Source organism: Cetorhinus maximus, chromosome 5 (genome assembly GCF_964194155.1).
Source record: "Cetorhinus maximus chromosome 5, sCetMax3.hap1.1, whole genome shotgun sequence".
Lineage (NCBI taxonomy): Eukaryota > Metazoa > Chordata > Chondrichthyes > Lamniformes > Cetorhinidae > Cetorhinus > Cetorhinus maximus.
This window is the reverse complement of record NC_135883.1, coordinates 139414875-139439738: the sequence shown is the minus strand read 5'-3', so window position 1 is coordinate 139439738 and position 24864 is coordinate 139414875. Positions and strand designations below refer to the sequence as shown.

At 39.2% G+C, this 24864-nt stretch overlaps 1 protein-coding gene across 1 annotated transcript in view; it reads left to right on the top strand.

The window, feature by feature from the left end:
* Positions 1-24864, top strand: part of sec63 (SEC63 homolog, protein translocation regulator) — a 105285-nt gene that overhangs the window by 58368 nt on the left and 22053 nt on the right. Inside the window, exons 7-16 of the mRNA XM_078542509.1 lie at positions 162-212; positions 421-529; positions 3760-3854; positions 4521-4653; positions 7895-7987; positions 8187-8332; positions 9641-9788; positions 10936-11018; positions 13341-13406; positions 20657-20851. Coding sequence (XP_078398635.1) covers positions 162-212; positions 421-529; positions 3760-3854; positions 4521-4653; positions 7895-7987; positions 8187-8332; positions 9641-9788; positions 10936-11018; positions 13341-13406; positions 20657-20851 — 1119 coding nt within the window. The remainder of the gene's footprint in view (positions 1-161; positions 213-420; positions 530-3759; positions 3855-4520; positions 4654-7894; positions 7988-8186; positions 8333-9640; positions 9789-10935; positions 11019-13340; positions 13407-20656; positions 20852-24864) is intronic.

Here is a 24864-nt window from a genome sequence, read left to right as displayed (position 1 = left end):
ACCCAATAGTTAGGCACCCAGGCCCCTCTATATCAAGCCTTGCAGATGTGGCTTTTAAACCTCTGATGTTACTATAATTTATGATGGTAAACAGCGTCAATATCTTTTGGCATACTAAAAATTCTAACAAAAAATAACTACCTTTTTGTTAAATTTTGTAGGTCTTGGCTGTGTACGGATTTGCATTCATGGTGATCCTTCCGGTGGTTGTGGTGAGTCTTTAGTTTCAGTCTGAACATCACTAGCATGTATTCATAACTCTGTTATTGTGTGCTTGGATGATTTGCAAAAGTCCATGGATCCAAAGCTAGACCATCTCATGCAGTATGTACTTACCCTTTGGCTGTTGCATTCTTTTCATGGTAGACCTGTGTGCAGCAATCAACTTGAAATGTCCTTTATTTTTCTTCATTTATAAAGGGAACGTGGTGGTACCGTTCTGTTCGATACAGTGGTGACCAGATTCTTATTCACACAACGCAGCTGTACATGCATTTTATGAACAGAACTCCCAATATGAACATGAAACGTAAGTGATTAAGCTTAACATATTTAACAGCTTTGATTTCTTGCATTATTAGCTGGTCTTTGAGCAATCTTCATGTTAAGAAGTGCAAGTAATTACAGGCCCCAGATTCTCAAAACTAGTACAATTATATTACTGAATCCTTGCTTGTATATTCTACAGTGTTTGTGTTGATTTTTTTTTCCCCTTCCCCTCTTTATTTGAAGTTTTTATGCTTTTAGGTCTTCTTGCACCACGTGCCATTTGGATTTCAAGAAATTATGTTCTTGAACCCCTAGCCCTATGTTTATCCATATTTCAACATCTTTCCATTGAATGTATATACCAACTCCTTATTTTTCCTTCCAAAAAGCATCACTTTAGAAGGGTGCGTGGGTGACCTTTCTGCTAACCCTCTGTAGATAACTGCTGTTCATTACTGAGAGGATGTACACATGGCTGACTGGCTTTTTCTTCAACGATTAAAGAAAGCAGCAAACTTATTGCTTCCTTAGGACAAGTTAGGACAACAGTAATTGGCCTCCATTCAGCATCTCCAAGGACACAGCTAAGATCAGGAATTACTCTGTGTGGAATCTGTGGCCTAAATATACTCTCCCCACTTAGCTCTCCCAGCATTATGTTATCATTATAGAAAGCTGGTGATTAATGAGGCTATGCTCAGCAAATTACATGGAATAGTTCATTAATCATCTTTGTTCAAGAAGGAAGAGAAGGATAAACTGAGTAACTAAAGACCATGCGGACATATGAAATAGGAGCAGAGGTAAGCCTTTTGGCCCTCGAGCCTGCTCTGCCATTCAAAAAGATCATAGCTGACCTGTTTGTGTATCGAATTCCACATTCCTATCTACCCCCAATAACCTTAGGTTCTTGTTAGGCAAGGGAATCAATCTACCTCCACCTGAAAAATATCCAATGACCCCGCCTCCACCACCTTCGGAGGCAGAGTTCCAAAGTTGCACAGCCCTCAAAGAAAGAAATTTCTCCTCACCTCTGCTCTAAAAGGACAACCCCTTGTTCTGGATTAACCAGTTGGTTTAATGCTGTTCATGGACATGTTCTTAGAATCGATAATTCAGATCAAATTGGTGAGCATTTAGAGTTTCATCACGATCAAGAACAACCAGCAAGGATATGTTGAAGGCAAGTCATGCTTGTCGAATCTAGTAGTGTTTTTTGAGCAAGTTACTGATTGGATGACAGCCACTTGGATTTATATAGCATTTCTAACAACGTAAAGCATCCATAGTTAAATGCACTCAATTGACACTGTATGTGAATTTTAGAAGGCAGCCAACAAGGTGCCTCACAAGAGGCTTGTTTTAAAAAAACACAGGTTGCTTGTGTAGCAGGAAATGGAGCATGTGGAACACAATGTTTAAATTTGTTGCTGTAAGAGCGGGGAGGCGTTTGACCAACACTAAGCAAGACTCAAAAAGCCTTCGGGAACGTGCACAGATTAACAGGAAAGCAACATTTTGTGGCTACTGAACATCTGAAATAAAAACAAAATATGTTGGGACCACTTAGCAGATCAGGCAGCATCTGTGGAGAGAGAAACAGTTAAAGCTTCAGGTAATTGACCTTTCGGATTAACAGAATGGGCAGGCAAGTGTAGATAAGTGCGAATGAATGCATTTTGTATGAAAATAAGGAATGGGTATACATATTCACCAGTTCAGTTTTTAGGATGAGGTGAGACTTGAGATACAAAACTTTTTGCCATAGAGAGGTCTGAGAAGTGATTCAAGTTTTAACCCCTCATTTTCTGATGGGGTGAATAGGGAAAGACTGTTTCATCTGGATGCAAAATAGTAATGTAGTTGAAGAATTTTATGTCCTCTGTGCCTTTCATACTGTTCGTATCCCAATTGATATTAGGGTAGTTGAAGTCCCCAACTATTACTGCCCTTTTGTATTTTTCCTCAGAAATTTGCCTGCATCGTTGCTTTTCTAACTTCCTTCTTCTATTTGGGGGTCTATAGTACACTCCTAGCAATTTGGCTGCCCCTTTTTTATTTCTGATCTTAACCCATATGGCCTCATTTGATGCTTCATTTACCATCCCTCCTCACAGTTGTAATTGATTCTTTAACCAATAATGATACACCCCCACCTTATTATCCCCCTCTATCCTGTCTGAAAACACTCTATCCAGGGATGTTGAGCTGCCATTTTTGCCCCTCTTTAAGCCAAGTTTCCATTATAGCAATGATATCATGCTGCCATGTATCAATCTGTGCCCTTAGCTCATCGGCTTTATTTGCTATACTCCTTGCATTTATGTTTATGCCTTTTAATACTGCCACATTCCTGTGCTGTGCACTTTTTAACCCCTGCTTCTTCTGCCTTTTAAGAGTCACTCATTAATTCTCCATCTCCCATTCCCTGCTCTGAATTTGCCCTCAGGTTCCCAGCCCTATGAAAGACTGTATAGGCTAGGGTTGTTTCCTTAGAACAGAGGAGGCTGAGGGGTGACCTAATTGAGGTGTACAAAATTGAAGGGCCTAGATAGGGTAGACGGGAAAGACCTGTTTCCCCTAGCTGAGGGGTCAATTACCAGGAGCATAGATTTAAGGTAATTGGTAGAAGAATAAGATGGGACATGAGGAAAAACTTTTTCACCCAGAGGCTAGTGGGTGCCTGGAATTCACTGCCCAGCTTGGTGGTTGAGGCTGAAACGCTCAGCTCATTTAAAAGGTACCTGGATCTGCACCTGAAGTGCTGTAACCTGCAAGGCTACAGACCAGGTGCTGGAAAGTGGAATGGAAAAATGAACAGCTAGTTTATTTTTTCTCTTTTTTTTGTCCGGCGCAGACAAGATGGGCTGAATGGCCTCTTTCTGTGCCGTAGCTTTTTCTATCGTTCTAACAATTTAAAACTGTTGCTAGGAAGCAGGAGAGATTTCTTAATGCAGAGGCTCCTTAAGATATATAGAGGGGTCTGGCTTAGGTAGAGACCATTCCATCTTTGAACAAAAAATTGACTAAATATTTGAAGTAGTGAATAGATGTAAGACAGTGGGATTAGTCTTGGGCTGGTCAAGTGACAGATGCGATGGTCAAGCGGCCGCCTTGTGTGTTCTATTGTCCTGTGGTTTAGGTACATCCAAGAGTGAAATGTTTATTCCATTCACTTCTGTTTCAGGTTTCAATCCCATCCCCATCCCTTTCACTTTGATAGACCTGATTAGTGCTGAGATATCTTACTATTTTCCTTTCACTTGATAGGCCTCATAATGGTATTGACAGCTGCCTTTGAGTTTGATCCACGTAGTAACAAAGAAGCAGTCATGAGACCAACAGACAATGTTGAAATACCTCAGGTAAGATCACTGTTAGTTGGCTATGCCGCAACATGATAGCATGTGATTTTGTGCTTGTGATTTTCCTATGTTTCCCAAACCCCAAGGTAGTGAGATTCCAGTCTTGAATATATATGGGTGATGGATAGAGATAACCTCTCAAAGTGGTAAATAGAAAGTTAGCTAATCTTCTATGGGGGAGGGACAGTCAGTATGCCAGTTGAAAAGGAAGTTTTCACGCAACATGAATTAAAACAAATGGCAAAGCATCCACCACTTCATCTTAATGACTCTTAAGTCTTGGCCTCTGAAAACTGCTCCCTATTTGTGGCATTTGCATTCCCTACTTCGGCCATTGGTCACTATCTTAATGATACTAACAGGGAATGCTTTACTGTGCCATGGATCTGTGGCTTGTAGGAACTGGATTGAGAATGCCTAGAGAGAGAGAAGTCAATCCCATCTGCCTGGATTGAACTCCAGTTTGGATTATGTCAAGGGCCAGGCCCCTGTGTGTAAAAAGAACACTCTCTTGTGTTCCTCATACAGAATACCTTTTCAAATAAGATTCATAATGCAATGTTTAAGGTATATTTTACATAAGCAAAAATGTGTCCTTTTTTTCCGTCAGTAAAGATTCATTCTATTACAGGGGAAAAAAAACCATATGTTTTTCTCTCATGGCAGCTTATTCGAGAACTTGGTAATGTTAATGAGAAGAAGAAGGAGCTTCCATTTTGTTTACCATACAGTGTGAAGTCCAGAGTTCTGCTCCTTGCACATCTTTCCAGACTGGAAATTTCTCAAACGCTTGAAGAAGGTAAAAAGGAGTTAATAAAGTTGTGAATGGAATAGGATGGGTTGAGGGGGGAGGTGAATTGCTTTTAATTTTCTTACAGAAATGAAAAGATTGTCAAGGATCCATCTACACAGAAGCTTCAATTCACAATGTTAGATTTATATGTAGGTTCTGTCAGGTTTTATTTTTGTTTTAAATTTTGTTTGGAGATTGTTTCGCTGCTGCAATTTATTTCTAATTACTCCCAAATATAGTTATTAACAACTCTGTCAGGTGAAATGCTTAATAGTCAAGAAAACAAACTATAGCAAATCCCTCAACTTTTACTGTTTGCCATTTAATTATGAAAACAGATCTTGAAATTAGATGTTAAACTTTAAAGTTACTGCATCCTGAATAGATGCTGCAAACTTTGGCAAAAGCAATTGAATTGTGTACTTTGTAAAATGAATGAATGTTTATGAAACCAGCAGAGCTCTGGTGTTCCTCTCAAATTGGAGGATATACTGTTTTATAATAATAGCTGTGTTTATTGTGTCCTGCCCATTAAATGTAGCTGCATCAGATCAAGAATATGGAGATAGCCTTCACTTTCAACGCAGTCAGGAAATTGCCCCCAACCTATGCTTGAAATTGTGTTGGTTAGGTTGCAGTTCAGGTATCTGCTAGAAGCCATTTCCATAGTTCCAAAAGTAAAATCTTCCATAAATCAGTGTAATAGGTTGTAATTGTTTCTTTTTTTTCTTTGCATTAAAATATATTTCTTGATGTATTTGAGTGGTACACAAACATAAGAATTAGGAGCAGGAGGAAGCCACCCAACCGTGCAGTCTGCTCTGCCTTTCAATAAAATCACGGGTGATCTGATTGTAACCTCATTCCACATTCCCATCTACCCTGATAACCTTCTAACCCTTGCTTATCAAGAATCTAGCTTTGCCTTAAAAAATATTTAAAGACTTTGCTTCCAGTGCCTTTTGAGGAAGAGTGTTCCAAAGACTCAGCCCTCAGAAAACATTTCTCCTCATCTCTGTCTTAAATAGCGGAACCTTTATTTTTAAAAAGTGACCCCAAGTTCTAGATTCTCCCACAAGAGGAAGCATCCTTTCCATATCCACCCTGCCAAAACCCCTTAGGATCTTATGTATCAATCAAGTCGCCTCTTATTATTCTCAATTTCAGTGGATGCAAGCCTTTTCTCATAAGACAACCTGCCCATTCCAGGCATTGGTCTATTAAACCTTCACTGAACTGCTACAAATGCATTTATATCCTTCCTTAAATAAGGAGACCAGTACTGTACACAATAACCCCAGGTGGTGGCCTCCCCAACGCCCTGTATAACCGAAGCATAACCCCTCAACTTTTTTATTCAATTCCCCTTGAAATAAATGATGACATTGTATTAGCTTTCCTAATTACTTGCTGTACCTGCACATTAATCTTTTGCAACACCCAATCACTCACCATTTAGATAATCTTCAACCATACCTTCTGTCCCTTCATCCAACCCCTTTATGTAAATTGTAAAAAGCTCAGGCCCCAGCAGTGATCCCTGTGGCACCTGCTGAAGTTTTATTAATACAGCTGAAAATGGGTTTATTGCCAAAAGAGAAGAAAAAAGTACATTGGTGTCTTAATCTTCCTGTGAGTAACCTAATTTTAAAATACTGAAAATAGCTAAAAAGAACTATGCGGTGCCATTTAACAGTTTTGTTGGTATTTGCTTGTCAGTTTGCTCATAAATTAAATATTTTAATGTATGAAAACACTTAAATGTGTGTGTTCACCTCAGAAAATAAGCGCGAATAAATGCCTACCAGAACCAGAGCAAACGGTGGCAGAATTTTGCAGATTTGACCTGGGGTGTGCCAGTTTTGTGGGTGGGGCCAAATTTGTGCAAACTGAATCTTCAAGGATAAAGTTTGTGTTCGAGGGCATAACTCACTTCAGCTTTAAACTCCAGGTTCTTTTTTGCTGGTTCATTCAATTGCGCAAACTCTATCCCAAGATTTTCTAACTGTTAAACTTCTCCCTTTCAGGACGTGCTCTTAAATAAGCACCCCGAGGTTAATTAGCGATTAATCGCTCAGTGAGGCTTGTCTCAAGGTTCGCAGTTTCTTGTAAATTCCCAACTTTTCCTTTTGAAACGCTAGATTATCCAGGACAGAAACAGCAAGGAAATGACTGGCTGTTTAAAAAGAATAAAAATCGTTCCTGTTTCTTAAGATATTTGAGCTAATCAGGAATATATGTGGCATGCTTTGCATGTATGATAGATTCTGAATGCAAGGCTTATTAAATGGATAGCCATTGATGAAATGTCTATATAGATGCGCTGATTAACTACATAATCATCGGCTTAATGCTCTGTGATTAGATCCCATGTTGCCATGTATTCTTCACGTCTTTCCTGATTTACTTGTGCCCAAACTTTCCACTTTTAATTGATATCATATCCTGATTCCCAAATGTACCAGAGGCTGTTTTAATTTGCTTTCGGCGCTGTAAATGGTCTATCCCAACTAATGAAGTCTAGCCTGAAATCACATTTGATTTTGTCTCCAGTGCCAGCATTCTCAGTCATATCTCCTGAAGCTCTCAAAGCTTAATTAGTTGGATGTGCTTTCAGATTTTTCTGTAAATATTAGTAAAGTTAGTATTACTGAGTCAGAAGGGCATCAGTTCAAGCTCCAGAGACTTGAGCATGTAATCCAGGCTCTCAGTTCAGTCATAAGGGAGTACTGCACTGTCAGAGGTTATTTCCGATGAGAAGTTAACCTGAGGCACCATCTGTCTTAAAAGATTTCGAGGCACTGCTTGGTGGGGGTGGGTGGGGAGACAAAAACAGGGGCATTGGTCTGCCAGTGTTTACCCCTCAACTAACATCATCAGAAAAAAAAAATCCCTTCATTTGTCTTATTGCTATTTGGGACCTTGATGCTGCATTACCCCACATTACAGCAGTGGCTGCACTGTATTAAAATAGTACTTAATTGGCTGTGAAGCTATTTGGGATATCCTGAGGATATGAAAAATACACATTCTTTTAATTGGAAATTATACCATAAATTATACACAAACTTCCAAACGTTGTTCAAAGTTAATTGTGATAGACCTTTTCTTGTAGTGTTATAGCAGCAGGAAGGAAATGGGACATAGCTCGATCTGCTGTACATGTGGTAGTTGTTTCTAAGAGATCATAAGCATTTGTATATTGGGAATTAGTACTAATCTGCCCAATTGTTTTCTTTCCTACAAGATTATTGGTTTGTTATACGGAAATGTCCAACTCTCCTTCAGGAAATGATTAACGTTGGCTGCCAGCTGACTATGATGGCCAACACCCGAGGTGGTAAGTGATTTTTTTAATGCTAACAAATAATAAGTAAAAACAATTCTGCTTTTATTCAATCTCTTGGGAAGAGAAATATGTACGAACTGGTGAAAAAGAGGCAGAGTTGATTTTGGTTTTGATGTGAGTTTTATTTGAGTTTTTTCATGTTATATATGTCTTTAAGATATTTGAATTATAATCTGTCGACTTTGATTAGGAATCCACGCTCCCCGTTTGGAGTCCATTGAGAACTGTATGAAGCTCTCACAGATGTTAGTCCAGAGCCTGTGGGAATCTAAATCTCCTCTGCTTCAGCTCCCACTCTTTGAAGAGGAGCACCTGAAATACTGTTTGTCTAAAAAGGTAATATGTTGTGTTTGACTGATAAATACCTACTTGGGAATAGGATTGGCGATTATAGGGAGTTATATAAAAAATATATTCCATATATAGCTGCTGGATCCAAGAATTATAATCAGTCAGCAAAGTTTCCAAAATGCAGATAAGATTCATTTTCTGGTGTTTGCTAGGTTATCTTCTGGGGGTCTTAGAAATTTTTTAAAACTCTGGGATATGTGAGATTTTTGTTAAGGTAGAACAGGTCTGTGAAGAGGCTGGACCTGATGTGTTTTTTTGTCAGTTTGTAAAGACCTTGTGAGGAAACTTGGTGAGGTTTATAAAAACAAGTAACTAGCAAAATAATTCTGCACCCTCTTTTTAAAATTTGAATTTGCAAACTTTGTGCGTGTGAGTTATTGTTGCCACAAGGATTGTTCTTTTTGGCTTGCATTGCCACGCACGATGATGCAATTTGTTTTGTATCAATTAATGCAGTTTTTAAAATTTTATGTATAAGTCATTGCAATGAAGGTAATTAAACTGATTATAAAATGTTTTTAGGCTGTGTAACTTAAGGGCCCTTCAAAAAATAATGGTGAATTTTGTAGCTACCTTGAGCAATTTCTTGAATTGTCATCTTTGCAATGAAATGACTGGTGTGTTTATTTTGAATAAAAATTGTTCAGGTGCACCTGACTGACTAGAAATTCCATTGCTCAAACTTCAACCTTAAATTACACTATAGTTACACAAGAATACCTGAAGCATACAGTCTAAACCAGACGGTGTTCTTTCCATATTACCTTTTACTGTGCTCCCTGCATGAACATTTTGCATGTTGTTTCAACAAAAAAAAGTTAAGGAATGAGCCTTAATTATGTTGGATGAGCCAGTTTGTAAAATGTTCTGCTTTGTGAGAGCATTCCCTTCACTTACTATGCCCACTTTCATTGCTTGGCTAATGTCTTTCCTTCGCAGGTTGCAAAAAGGTGCCTTGAGAAGGCAGTTAGCAGCAGTAAGCAACACAAATAGTTAATATTTCAGTACAGAGTAATGTTCGGTGTGCAAATATTTCATACCATGTCCACTTGAACCGTAGTCATCCCCCAGTGCGATTGTAGATTCAGGATTGTGTCACGACACCATATCAGCACAGTATTAAAGCATATTGGCCTAAGTGCAATATTTTTTGCGGATGCTGGAATATATTTGCAATATATTGGTGGCACCAATATCTATTGGTGATGGCACTGATTTTACTTGCCATACATTAATGCTGTCACAAATCCTTAATTTATAAAAATGCGTGAAATCTCTTTCTTTCACAAACAGTACAAAGTCCGGACAATTCAAGATCTGGTTAGCATGAAAGACGCTGATCGTCGTAATATGTTGCGGTTCCTGAGTGAGGAGAAATACGATGAGGTCATGGCAGTACTTGGGAACTTTCCTCATGTTAGCATGGAGATAAAACTGCAAGGTATGGAACAATATTTCTGGAATGGTCTTTTAGTGCGACTGTGCAAGACTGCTGTGGGAATTGCATATGTGTTAAGTCTGACAGAACAAGTTGGTTGATGCTTTCAAATGTTGTAGGGTCTCGCCCAATACTGACCTGTTGTTTGTTTCTTCTGTGAATTTTTATGCTGATGTTGGAGCTGAGGAATTAAGCTCTTTCTGTATTGACACCTTGTGTCAGGATCAAGCACTCCCCAGGTTAGTCATATCTTTGTTAGGTACAGCAGAAAACTCCTACTATAGGCAACAATATTTCTGCACCCCAATCTCAGAAGAGCACTTCTTACTGCATTAGTATGGCCTTCCCCACATCACGCATCATGTTATAATTTGGAGAGAGGGCTGATTAATGCTCAATTCACAACTTTGTGCTGAGTTGAGACTGAAATGCTTATTTCACATAAAGCTCTAGGTCTCATTGGCTGAGCTAGGAATATTATTCTATTTAAATTAAGTGCTTTTTGGGGTGAGGCATTAGAACTGGATTGAGACTGCCCAATTCCTCTTAAATAGCACTCTTATGCTCAGAGGGAGCAGACCATTGCAAGAACCATTGAGAATACATCCTTGCTTTGTCCTATTCATTAGTCTTTCTTCAAATGCTGTATTGTCCACTTTAAGAGCAACCACTGGATTCAATGGCTACATTTTGAAAAGTTGTGCTCAACTTTATTTGTAGATGATGGAGCCACGTTTGCAGTTTGTAATCAGAATGGAAAACCTTCCTTCTGATGTGTTCCATAACTTGAGCCCTTGCCTACTTTATTTTTGATATTTTATGCTCTTTTTACCTCTGTTATTAGAATTATATGATCAAGACTGAGAATAGACACATGCAGCTGGTCTAGTAAGGTATGCTGTCTAAAACTACAAGTTGGCCTTGGAAAAAATTCCCAAGTCCTAACCTGAGCACGTATTAGTGAAATATATGGAACTTTTTAAAACTTGATGGTGTATGAGGTGTATTGCCACAGGCAAGGACTGGAAAAATCCACTCTATTGAGCAAAGCTGAGGCATTTTTCCTTTTAATTGAGAAGACATTTTGTAGTGGGGTGGTTGGGAAAATAAATTGTAAATATCTATAAACATTGTGTTTTGTTCTTCATAGTTCTGGATGATGAGGACAGCAGTAATATAACTGCAGGATCAATTGTCACTGTCACCGTGAAACTTCACAGGGAGGATATGGCTGTAAGTAGCAGTAATTTATCTGAGAGCACTTATTAATGCTTTCTTTCTCTGGTTTAAAATTTCTTTACGTGGCTCAATGCCAAATTTTGTTTGCTAATGCTTGTAAAGCAACTTGGGGTATTTTATTAGGTTAATGGTGCTATATAAGTGCAAGTTATTACTGAAAAGTGTGGGTAGCAAGATTCTTTGACACAGCTAACGGGAAATGTACATATTTTAAAAGCTCTTCAGCTGGAAAGGTATGTACTTTTCCTCTGTACCTAAGGTTATTTCACCCCTCCACCACCAATTCAGACACTGCTCTTAGCACACTCTCAATTCATAATTCACAAATTAGATTACTTTTTTTGTTATTAGTTGAAAGAAAGGCTTGCAGTTATAGTGCTTCTCACGATGGCTGGTGCTTTGCAACTAAGGAAGTGCTTTTTTTTTTTAACTGTAGTCACTGTTGTTTTGTGGGAATTGTGGCAGGCAGTTTGCACACAGCAAGCTCCCGTGAACAGCAATGTGATAATGATCAGGCCATCTGCTCTTGTGATTGTTGATTGAGGGATAAATATTGACCAGAACGCTGGGGATAATTCCACTTAACTTCAAAATAGCGCCATGGAATCTTTTGTGTCACCCGAGAGGTCAAAAGGGGTTTGATTAACATCTCATCTAAAAGACAGCACCTCCCTCAGTACAGCACTCCCTCAGTACTGCACTGGAGTGTCGGCCTTGATCCTTGTGCACAAGTCCTGGAGTGGGACGTGACCATGAAACTTGGAGGCGAGAATGCTACCCATGGAACCATGGGCAGGATTTTCCCCCAGATGTGGGGGGAAGTTAAAGTGTGGGTGCGCGGAGGCATGCCTCTGATCGGCGCCTCCATTTTACGTGGGTGGGCTAATTAAGGCCCGCCCAGCGTGACGTCTGCACGGAAGCGCTATGCGCTCCCTGTGCGGGCGGGGGGAATCCCTAAACTTGAGAGTGTGCTCTTTCGCGCTTGCGCACGAAAGAGCGCACTCATCTCCCTGAGGCTAAATTCTGCCTCGAGGAGATCGTCTCTACTGTACAAATTATTAGAAATAGAGAAAAAAAATCACTGACATGTCCCCTCATGTGACACTGTCACATGAGTTGGGACATGTCCATAACTTTTTAAAAAACTTTAATTAAATTTTTTAAAACCTACATGAAACCTCATCCTGCCCATGGATGAGGTTTCATGCTTTTTCTAATGTCAGCCAGGGCTCCCAGCCTGCCCGCCAACCTTAAGGTTGGACAGGCGGGTCCATTAATTACTTAAATGACTCTGTCAATGGCCTCAATTGGCCATTGACAGGTCGGCGGGTGCACAGCTGAAAATTTAAATGGGACGCAGTGATGTCTGGAGTTCCGCCCGATGTCACCGTGCGTCATTTTACGTGTCAGCGAGCAGGCCCTGCCCCCCCCGCTCGCCAACAGGAAAATCCTGCTCCATGACTGATGCATATTGCTTGAGAATATTCTTGCCTTAAAAACTGTTTTTCAATTCAGAAGCAAATTAATTACTGGGTGTTAAAAATCAAAATCAAAAAAATCCCTGGAATATGCTAAATGTATGACGGTAACATGTTTTTGCCTTTTACAGTGTTTCTCCATGGCATTCCTTACATGTGTACTTAGTTAAGGCCCAAAGTGAGGCTTTTGATTGTTTGATTTATATTGTTTATGACAGTAAAATGAATTATGTAGCTTTAGTTTCAGATTCAGGTGGTAGTCCTCGCCCTGAGTCAAAAGGGTTTGGGTTCAAACCCCAATCTAGGATTTAAGCACTTAATCTTGATTAACATTGCAGTACAGTACTGAGGGAGTGCTGCATTGACAGGTACTGTATGTTCCAGTGGATGCAAAGATCTCATGGCACTATTCAAGCAAGGGAATTCTCTCTATCCTGGCCAACATTTATCCCTCAACCAATGGCAGCAAAACCAAATAGTTGGTTATTGCTTCTTTGTGCCACCTTGCTGACTACGGCTTAGCTGCTAAGCTTCAAAATAATTGGCTGCAAAATGCTTTGGGACATCCTGAGAATGTAAGGAGGGAGCTATATTATAGTTCGCAAAAGCAAAATACGAGTTTTTCTGCTTCGCTAGAGTCGTGTACCTGTGCCTGAAAACACTTAAACGCCTTCTCTAAAGAGTTGAACTGTCTTTGATCTTTTAACTTCTAAAGTACCCATGATGCCCAAATTATCTAATAAAATAAATGAGCTAGAATTCAATAATTTAGTTAGATATGAATGGAAAAAAACTAATATTTTATTTATTTAAATGCTTGATCTCTTTTTTTCTAAAGGCCATCTTTGAAAAGGAACAAGAACAAAGTGCCTGTATAAATGAAGACCAGGAAACCGACGACATAGTAAGTTTAAATGGTAAAATAAATTTCTAGCCAGTCACGCCTGTGTGAAAATTGTACCTATAATAGTTTGAAGTGAATTTTAATTAAATTCACTAGAACACACACTCTCCTCGTCTTTTAACTTCTAGGCCTCATGAGGATACTTATAGACTTTTAATATAATTGTGAAGATTGTTCTTCAGAATTGAAATGCCCTGCTTCCTGCATTCATCCAATGAGCAGGCAATGGTTTATGTACTCTCATTGCTGCTGAACACACTTTGTGAAGAACTGAACCCACAGCTGTCTTTATTTAATTTCTTATTTTTATTCTTTCATAGGTTATGGGTGTTGGACCAGCATTTGTTGGCCATCCCTAATTGCCCTTGAGAAGGTGGTGTTGTGCTGCCGCCTTGAACCACTGCAGCCCTTGTGGCGTGGATGCACCCACAGTGCTGTTAGGAAGGCTGTTCCATAATTCCCTCTGACTCTGGCAAGAGTGCCACCAACTGAGCCAAGGCTGACACACAAAGCAAGTGCTTTTTGAAATTCTGTGCTGACTGGCTCCATTTAGCATGGATCTCCAAGTGCTGGAGAAACAGCTGACAACTTCAGCCCATATTAAAAGCTCTAGTTTGAATATCTGAAATAAGCTACATGGCCTGTAATTTTCTGGCTATTAATTGTCATTTTTTTTTAAAAAGCAGTCACATTTGTCATTCTACAATCCTCTGGCACAATTTTCCTTTGCACGGAATTTTGGACAATTACACTTGGGTGTTTCTACCCTAGCCCCTCCTAGAATCTTTACATGTAAACCATTATGTCACAGTGAGTTATCTATCTTATGGCTGAGAAACTTTTTTTGTAATATTAGCCTCCATGAATTGCTTTATCCTGCTTCTGCTCTTTTACAACCCCAAATCCATCTCTTCTGTGAAAATGAGGCAAAGTTCTTCATTAGTATCATTCTTCACTACATGCTTCCCTCTTTCATCTGTGATCCTAACCCTACCTTGCCTATGGCCTTTGTACTAAGGTATTTATGAAGCTCTTTATTGCACTCCACTTCTTGCTCTTTTTCTCACGTGCATTTTTTCTTATACTCTTTTCTCATACAACCTTTCTAATCTTCCTTTTTTGTAGCTTTCCAATGTGATCTTTAGATTTATGCTATTGCTGTTTGTTTTAATTTCAAATTTAGTCTGTTCTGCCTGTTGGTTTGTAGGACTCCTTTGATACACTCTTGGCATATATTGCTGAAAAGAGGGACTTTTTAAAATTCTTTAATGGGATGTGGCTGTCGCTGGCTAGGCCAGCATTTATTGCCCTTAAGAAGGTCGTGGTGAGCCAGCTTCTTGAACCACTGCAGTCCATTTAGTAAAGGTACACCCACAGTGCTATTTGGAAGGGCATTCCAGGATTTTGACCCAGTGACAGTGAAGGACTGGTGATATAGTTCCAAGTCAGATAAAAACAAAAAAAACAGCGGATGCTGGAAATCCAAAACAAAAAATACCTGGAAAAACTCAGCAGGTCTGGCAGCATCGGCGAAGAAGAGTACAGTTGACGTTTCGAGTCATCATGAAGGGTCATGAGGACTATTACACATTAGAACAGTCAACTATTAAGTTGACTCTGCAGCTCATCCTTTGACAGTTAATTCAGAAACATTTGCAGTGAGTGAATCGCAATTCTTCAGTTTTGAAATGGGTTCTTAAGATATCATGGCCACTCCTAACTTGACTACAGGCTTCTATTGCAGCAATCTCATGCAATTTACCTGCTCTGTAGATTCTGTGCTAACAGATGGTTTAAGCCAGAAGGAAGAGGAAGATTCTTTTGAGATGAGATGCATGCTGAGGCACGCTATATGTATTTGATCCTCATGTTGGGAGTTCTCTCTTCCCCAATCTCATCCATTTAGCTTGGAGTCACTTGTACAGAAGCACTAATCCAGATAAGGTGTTTTCGTTTTTAGGACTTGTTAAGACCAATATGGGGTCTATTTTGCAGTTCAGGAAATACCAGGAAAATTAATGTCAGATTGCCTTTCTTAAATTATGCACTCATTTGATATTTCGAGACAAAATTTATAAACTTAAGAGTGTATGTGATTAGTTCTCTTCACATTTATTTTTAAGTTTAGGGATTTCAATGCACTTCTAGCACAAATATGAACAATTACAGTTTTTTGCTTCAGTTTGTGAGCAAAATTGCCAGTTTGTGCAGAAATGAGAGCAGGTCCAGCAATATCTAGGAAATGAGTTGAGACTGCTGGGTGTTGTTCTACTTAAAACTGTTACAGCCAGTAGAGAGGTAAGTGTCATTTCTGGGATCTGTAAGACTCTTAAACAGGAGGTCTCACTTTCCTTTAAGGCCCTGAACCCGTACCAAGTTTCAATGACATGAAACAAGCTTTGAATACAATTTCCACTTTGTGGAAAACCTTTATGAGAAATAGCATGTACTTAACAACACCCGTTGTTTAGTAAGACCCGCCTGCAGGAGCTTATTCCCAGGTGGTCAGTCCGCCAAACAGATTCTTCCGCATGACTTCTCTGGACTGACCAAGTCACGTTTCCCTGGCTACAGCAATGTCCTTGTGGGCTGTGGCTTTCTGACTCTGGTCCCTTGACATATAAAGTAATACCTCGAATTGGGTCATCGGATTGTGCTTCAGTGCCTATCACTCCCATCATGGCTATACAAGACCATCTGCAAGTAGTCATTTTTCGCTCTTTGCGGGGTGGGTGCATCCAGGTGCATACCAGCAATCGGCATCTTGAGGCAGGAAGAAAGCCATTTACAAACATCAAGAGAGTCTATTGTCTGAGAGGTGTTGTAGACAGAGTGGATGAAATTAGTCTGGGCTGTCACCTTAATGACATGTCCTGACGTGTGTGTCTGTTCAGTTAAACTATCTCTATCTTTAAAATGTCTAATATGAGCCCCAGCGATGTTTTTGGTCAGTATTCTCCTTTCGTCCCGATGTCCTCCTCACTCCATGTTCCTACCACCCGGTGAGCTCCACACGTTGGTCCACACCACAACTGGGTTACATTTCACTTACTAACTGAAATACAAGGGATATTAAAAATGCCTGGCAGCATAACAGAAATAAGGGATATTAAAATGTCCTACAGATCTGAGTCTAGTCTGGCACAGATTGATGGGTTGAAGCGACGGTATGCTACCAAGTGCACTGTCTATTCATGCTTTCTTAGTGGCTTCGTAGTTTTTTGTCCTTGGTATGTTTTAAATAGCGCAATAGCGCATTTTCTATAAATCATTCACCAAATGCCACTTTTCACTGGTAGTGCCAGATCTCCGATATCTCCATACAGAACTGTAACTAATGAATTCGCCAACATTGACCACTTTATGTTGCTGCCTTTCCTGAACCTCCATTAATCCTATTGTGTCTTCTGCTCAATGGGATGTCTTTACTTAATAATTATCTATATGGACCTTCCACTCTGAATTATATTGACTATTGAGCAAATAAAAAATGAGTTTTGGCTATCTGGAGAACTGTGTACGTTTTAATTGAAATTAACAAAACTTTTGAATGGTATTGCATTTAGTTTGACATTGTCACTTCCGATTGGAATTTTTGGCGATCCAACTGATTATTAGCTCAACATAATGGACAACTATGAAAGATTTGGTGTACATGACATTTTACTAGACATTTCTTGCAAGTATATAAAAATTATTTTGGGATAATGGTGTCATGCTTTAACTACATTAACTGTGGTCAGGACATTTATGCATCAATTATGCTATGTTTATATTTTTTTAGTAAACTTTAAAAATGATTATGTGAATCAAAGTATCCTCTTGCTCACAGAAGTAGAGCAAACTTCATTACCTGAGATCCAATTATATTCACTTTTATTGTAACCCTGCTAATGTCAGTCTTTTCCTGATATGAAGATTTAATTATGTATTTTACATTGTACATATGATGTATATTTATCGGGATCTAGAAGTTCTGAAGCTCTCTGTAATGGTAGAAGTTTGTAGATTTTTGTTACAGACTGGTACTAACCAAATAAGATGTTTGTGACATATGAGGTAAATTTAAAATATTACTAGTCATGTGTCCTGTGGCTTTGCTTTGAGGTTGGTGGGAAAAGTGGAGGGTCAAGACCTTGGGAAATCCTCAGGTGAAGTAGGATGAGAGGGCAGGGGGTGTTAATTGGAACATGATATGCATATACTTCAGTCATCGTTTTGAAGTCATATATTTTCAGTAAGTTCCTATGTTCACATACATTTTGGAAACTACATACCTAAACTTGTCACACTGTAGTTTTATCCATCTATCAGTACTGCATCTCAATGCCTCCACTAATGAAAAGATATGATTGCAGGGCCACAAGTTTACATAGGCAATTACCATTATAAATCTATGCATAGAAATTCTGTAATATCAAGAATGTGTAGATGTGAGATTTTTAATTATAAGTATTGCCTGTGGGATTGTATGTGGCAAGTCAGATCATTGACTGTCTCTTTTATGCTTATTTTAATTATTGTTCTTCTCAGTCATTTACTTAACTTTTGAGTGGGAGGTGGTATGTGGCCATGCCAGGAAAGGAGCTACAAATGGCAGCAGACTGTATTTTAGGTGAAGTTGCAGGAGAAATGGGACCTTCATTGGCTCTCATCCAATCGTTCATGTTTTATCCACTCGTTCTCATTGTGACACTTGTCCCTTGCACATCCTATTACTCACTGCCACCATCATCCCTAATGCTTGCCCTCTGAATCACACACTCGATCCTTTTATCCTCCCCATTTTTTGCTGAACTTCTTCACCTCTCCATAACCATCCATCCAATCATCCTCAATCTACCATAGGAACATAGGCTGAATGGCCTACTCCTGCCCCTATCGAGCCTGCTCCACCATTCAATACGATCATGGCTTATCATACACTTCAATGCCTTTTTTCTACACTATCCCTATATCGCTTTATGTTGTTGATATTTTAAAATCTGTCAGTCTCTGCTTCAAACATACTCAATGACTGAGCTTTCACGACCCTCTGGGATCGAGAATTCCAAAGATTCACAACCCTCTGAGTGAAAGAATTTCTCCTCATCTCGGTCGTAAGTGGCTTCTCCCTTATTTTGAAATTGTGCCCCCGGTTCTAGACTCCCCAACCAGGGGAGATTTCTTACCTGCATCTACCCTGTCTATCCCTTTAAGTATTTTGTAGGTTTCAATGAGATCACCTTTCATTCTTTGAAACTCTAGAAAATACAGGTCCATTTTCCCCAATCTCTCTGCAAAGGACAGTCATACCATCCCAGAACAAATAGTGAACCTTCACTGCACTCCCTGTATGGCAATAATATCCTTCCTAAGGTAAGGGGACCAAAACGACACACATTATTCCAGGTGCGGTCCAACCAAGGTTCTACACAATTGAAGCAAGACTTCGCAATTCCTGTTCTCGAATCCTCTTGCAGTAAAGGCTAATCTACCATTAGCCTTCCTAGTTGTTTGCTGCACCTGCATATTAGCTTTCGGTGACTTATTGAAGAGGGCACCCAGGTCCTTTTGCACTTTCTAATCTCTCACCATTTAAGAAATACCCTGCACATCCATTTCTCCTACCAAAGTGGATAGCCTCACATTTTTCCACATTGTATTCCATCTGCCATGTTATTGCCCGGTCTGTCCAAACCCTCTTGAAGTCACTTTGCATTTCCCTTACAAAGCACATTCCCACCTATCTTTGTGTCATCCATGAACTTGGAAATATTACATTTGGTCCCCACATCCAAATCATTGATACATGTTATGAACAACTGGGGCCCAAATACTGATCCTTGCAGTACCCTACCAGTCACAGCCTGCCAATGTAAGAATGACTGACTCGCTTTTTCCTACTCTGTTTTCTGCCTGTTAGCCAATCCTTAATCCATGCCAGTGTATTACCTCCTATCCCATGTGCTTTAATTTTGTTAACCAACATCGTGTGGGGGTCTTTATCAAAAAGCCTTTTGAAAATCCAAGCATACAACATCCACCAACTCCCCTTTATCAATTCTGTTAATAACATCCTCAAAAAAACTCCCAACAGGCTCCTCATACATGATTTCCCATTCATAAATCCTATGTCCAACCAGATCATTATTATCCAAGTTTCCATTTATCACATCCTTTATAATAGATTCTAGCATTTCCCCTACTAATGTAAGGCTAACAAGTCTGTAGTTCCCTGTTTTCTCTCTACCTCCCTTCTTAAATAGTGGGGTGACATTTGCTACCTTCCAATCTGCAGTGACCATTCCAGAGTCTAGAATTTTGGAAGATGGTCACTAATGCACCCACTATCTCCATAGCTGCCTCTTTCAACACTCTGGGATGTAGAATATCAGGTCCCAGGAACTTATCAACCTTGAGTCCCATTAATTTCTCCAATACAAACTTCTTACTAATACTATTTTCCTTCAATTCCTCATTCTCCCTAGTCCTTTGGATCTTTAATTCTGTATTTTCCTCAGTGAAGACAGTCATAATCATTTCTTCTCTTAGGGCTTCCCCCCCCCAAAATAAACCTCATGATTAGGTGGCAAGACGAGACCTTCCCTCTCCAATCAGTTACCTGTTTTCCCCCCTACCAATCTTATCCATTCAGCTTAAAGAACTCTGGTGTCGAAATTCCACTTGGTTTTAAATGTAATTAGAAAGGAGAATGAAACGGTCTGACTGCCCTTTATTTCACTTCCCCGCCTCAGCTGTAAGTCATTAGCACTGAGCGTTTGTAAATGTCGATAAAACATCGGTAAGGTCATTAGCTGGTTTTTTCTTTTTGAAAATTAAAATAATGTACATCTTGTTTGGCTTTCTCCCATCTCCTTTGCATTCCCCTTCTCTGTGACTTGATTCCACTGTTGGCAAATTTGTTTCTAATGTAAGAAATGTTTTAACAGATTACTGTTTTCACAAAGCAAAAGATATTTAACGTTTGTCTCTGAACATATTTGCATTGTATTGGCCTTTGCTAGCACACAACTTAGGGAAATTAGGGAATATTAAGATGACTAAAGAATCATTTACAGAAAAAGAAACTATTAGGTTTAACTTTTGTGCCCATGGATGATATGATTAACTGTCAATATTCTATTGCTTTTGTATTTAATTGTAAACTACAGAGCACCTTACACTAAAACTTTGCTAGTTAATATTTATAATATGTCTAATACACGGATGATTGAGATGATTTATTACCGCCACTTTCTTTTTTATAGCAAGGAACTGGTGGTGCAAAAAGTAAAAAGAAAGCCTGGCAGAAAAATAAAGGAACCAAAAAACCTGCTAAATCCAAGAAAAAGAAACAAGCCAAAAAGAAGGGAGTAACACAGACAACACAGCAGCAGCCAGTGGAGCAACAAAAGCAGAAACAGAAGCATAGTCAAGCTAACGGCTCAGTCGTGGCAGGCAATGTATGAAACGTTGCTATTACTTCATCTTTAAGATATCCAAACTGTTTGAGAATTTGTAAAGGGTGTGAAGCTTGTGTGAGCCCAAATAGAGCAGAACACTCCTTCAAGGGGCACCTGCGAGTTTTGGCCTTGCTTTTAGGCAGACACTTGTGTGCAAATGCACTTCGCTGCAACCTTGAATCAGGGTCTAGATATGACATGGCAGTGAGTTCCAGCAGAAATCAGAGTCTACTTTCATCATTGTAATAATCTGTTCCCACTAATGAGCCTGGAACTTGAGTCATGCTTACTCAATTCTGAGTAGCAGGATAATGAATGCAGCTTGCAGAGCTGTAGGGGAAGATTGTTTTCTACAATGTGAGCAGGCAATATATTTGGTTCCTTTTACATTATCAATAGTTGGGAATAGAAACAGGAAATCAAAGAATGCAGAGGCATTCTGTGTAAGAAAATTGCTAGCGTTCTACAAAAATGGTGCAGTGATTATTTAACGGACAGAATTTTTATAGTTAGGGAATGGGGAACTGAAAAGGCACATTAATGGGGCAAGATTTTATATGTAGAAATATACTTGCCTGGAACACTAAATTAAGGTGTAGTTACAACAGGACAGCATGATTGAATAGAAATATGTATAATTTAGTACCGGCAGAATACAATAGAATCACTTCTAGAAAATTACCTCAGGTTAATTATCTACTCGTTCTCTTAGTAAATCTGCTAAAGATTGGTTAATGCCTTCAGATCAAGACTGTTGGAATTGTTATCCCTCAGCCCTTGCCAATGCGACTCTCAAAGTCCAGGCAACTCTGGTCCGTTGCATCTTATTTGCTGGTTTGTCTTGTTTGAATTTTGAGAGCCTAGAGGTTAAGGAAGAGCTGCTCTTAGGATTTGTCTACCAACGAAGTGACAGCACAAGGTCACAAAACTCAGATCTCCACTTGAGATGTACATAAATTAATGGAAGCATGTATTTGAGTTGTATATGTGGGCCTTGGTCTGTGCAGCCAAAAATTTTGGACACCTGCTTTAGTTTATGCAGCTTTTGATTTTTGAGCTGTTGATGTTGAGTTCTGCCTTTTTAGATCAGATATATGAGCTGTGAGCATATGGACTTTCTGGGCTGAGCTATTGTCAAGGCACATCAGATTTTAGTGACCAGAAACATACAACAGTGCCTTTGTTCCACTTTTGGTTTGATTCCAGTGATTTCTTTTTACCTGATCTTGGGATATGGACTTAAGAACTCTATTGCTTTCTAATATAGAGAGCATTTTTGCAGCTGTAATCTGTCACAGGGTAATCACTGTGAAAATGATCTTTCTTTATTTTATTTAAAGCTTTTCGTATATTTCTGTATAGGTGAATTCAATATTTTTATTCAGCGTGAATTGTAACTTTAAAACAATACTAAGGTCCAATGTTCTCTCTGGCTGTGTAGGTGCTTGTCAATCGGGAATATGCCATACAGAAGACAAACAGACTGCGCACACACACAGCAGTCCCTTTAAGATGTGTGGCTGCACAGTAATTTTAAAGGAACCACATAGTGCGAGAAATGGGCCACGCACAGTGAAGGAAATTATAGGGAACATTGCTAAGGACACTGCTAATTTTTTTTAATGCTGAACATTTTTAACTGAGGATATGCAGTGGCAAAAGTCAGAGGGTATTGTAGAATACTGTGTACATTCCAAGTGAGGCAACCTCATATTCAAGCATGACAAAACCAGTGACACCTAAACCAGTTTTATGTTTTCAGAAGTGCTGTGAAAGTCATCATGGGTTGGATTTGATACCATGTTGCGAGCCACTTAATTCTGAAAGCACTGTAACAACAATGACTCTCGGACCTGTTGCTGGGTTTTGCTGCCCCTTCATATTAACAATGCTTCATGTCGGTCTAAAAATTAGCAAACCATCCCACCAGACTATTAAATACCACGAACTTGCTGAATAGGTTAATTGCATAGATTGAAAATTTTCTACGACCTGCATGATGTAGCAATTACTTTTTTTTCATAAACTGATGGTCTAACCTGGTTGGAGGCAGGAAATAGCTTTCACCAGCCCCAAGGAAATAGCTATTACTTGTAAAGGTTGGTTTCCTCCAACATTGAAGTCAGTGCCAGGATAGTGCATGTTTAGTAAGATAGAAATTAATTAGTAGAATGTCCTCTAGATGGCAGCATTGCACTCTACCTGGTGATTCTAACTGAAGTATATAATAGAGGCAGGCAACTTGAGGTTCACTGCCCATTGTCATCTTTAAATCAGATGAAATATTCGTTTTGTTGTAATAGGATTTCAACTCTCATCCAGCCAAAAAATCTGCATTTTTTTCTGCCTCCTTGATTCAAAATGATTTCCATTGTTTCCAATAGAGATCATTGAAAATCATGCAAAATATTTTTAAAAATATTGTGGTAGTGACATTGCATCATATTGCTAATTAGTTTTTTTTGAGAGAATACATTGGCTGGGACTAAATTAACACTATGCATCAGAGTAATCACGCTGGAGCCATGATAGAAGAAATAAAATGGGTTTTCATACCTATTCTTTCTCTTGTGTTAATACCAGAAACTTTACCTTCTCCTTTGTACTATAAGTTTTATAAAAAGTACAGATGAGTGGACCTGACTTTTCTACTTCTACAAATGGGCTGATCTGATCGGAAATTTATCTCCTGGATCTTTAGATAGTATTGAGAAAATATTAGCAAAGATTAGAAGGGTAAGAGTTGGATGGGGCAAGCTGGATGAAGGCTCTCCTCACAATCCTATATTCTTCTAAGCATTAAACATGAACACTCTTCTGTTTATTCTGACAAATAAATGCTGACACAATTCTCAAAGGATTAAATGAGAGCTATTTTCTCATCTGTGCTATTGACAACATGCCAATTGTATTGACCTGACTTGAAAGAGTATTATGTAAATCTATTTGACTTCCAAATGTAGACTTTTAACACTTTATCTGGAATTTTATCATACAAGTATATATAGCCAAACAAAAAGATGGACAGCATTATTTAAGATTGAAGGTCAAAACACATAATATGTATCACAGTATCACAGTATGTTTACAGTGCAGAAGGAGGCCATTCAGCCCATTGAGTCTGCACTTTGAAAGAATATTCCACCTAGTCCCACTCCCCTGGCTTATCCCCGTAACCTTGCACACTCTCTCTCTCTTCAGTAGCAATCCAGTTCTCTTTTGAATACCTCGATCGAACTTGCCTGCACCACCCTTTCAGAAAGTTTGTTCCAGACTCCAGTCGCCCTCTGGGTGAAAACATTTTTCCTCACATCACGTTTACTCCTTTTGCCAATTCCTTTGAACCTGTGCCCTCTAGTTCTTGATGTTCTCTTGAGTAGGAACAGTTTCTCATTATTTACCCTGTCCATACCCCTCAGGATCTTGAATACCTCCATCAAGTCTCCTCTCAACCTTCTTTACTCCAAGGAAAACAGTCCCAAACTCTCCAATCTATCCCCATAGTTACGGTTCTTCATCCCAGGAATCAGTCTTGTGAATCTTCTCTGTACTCTCTCCAATGCCTTCATATCCTTCCTCAAGTATGGTGCCCAGAACTGGACGCAAAAGATGAGGCCTAACTAGTGTCTTATACAATTTCAACATGACCTCCTTAATCTTGCCCTCAATGCCCCTATTAATAAAGCCTAAGATACTATATGTTTTATTAACTGCTCTCTCAACATGCCCTGTCTTCTTCACTGACCAATGTACATATACACCAAGGCCCCTCTGTTCCTGCACCTCTCTCTTTTATTTCATACTATCTCACCATATCTTTTCTGCCAAAACGAATCCCCTCACACTTCTCTGCGTTGAACTTTATCTGCCACTTGCCTCCCCAATCCACCAACATGCCTATGTCCTTTTGAATTTCAAGACTATTCTCATCACAGTTGACAACATTTCCAATCTTCATATCACCTGCAAATTTTGAAATCATGCCTTGAAAGCCACAGTCCAGGTCATTAATA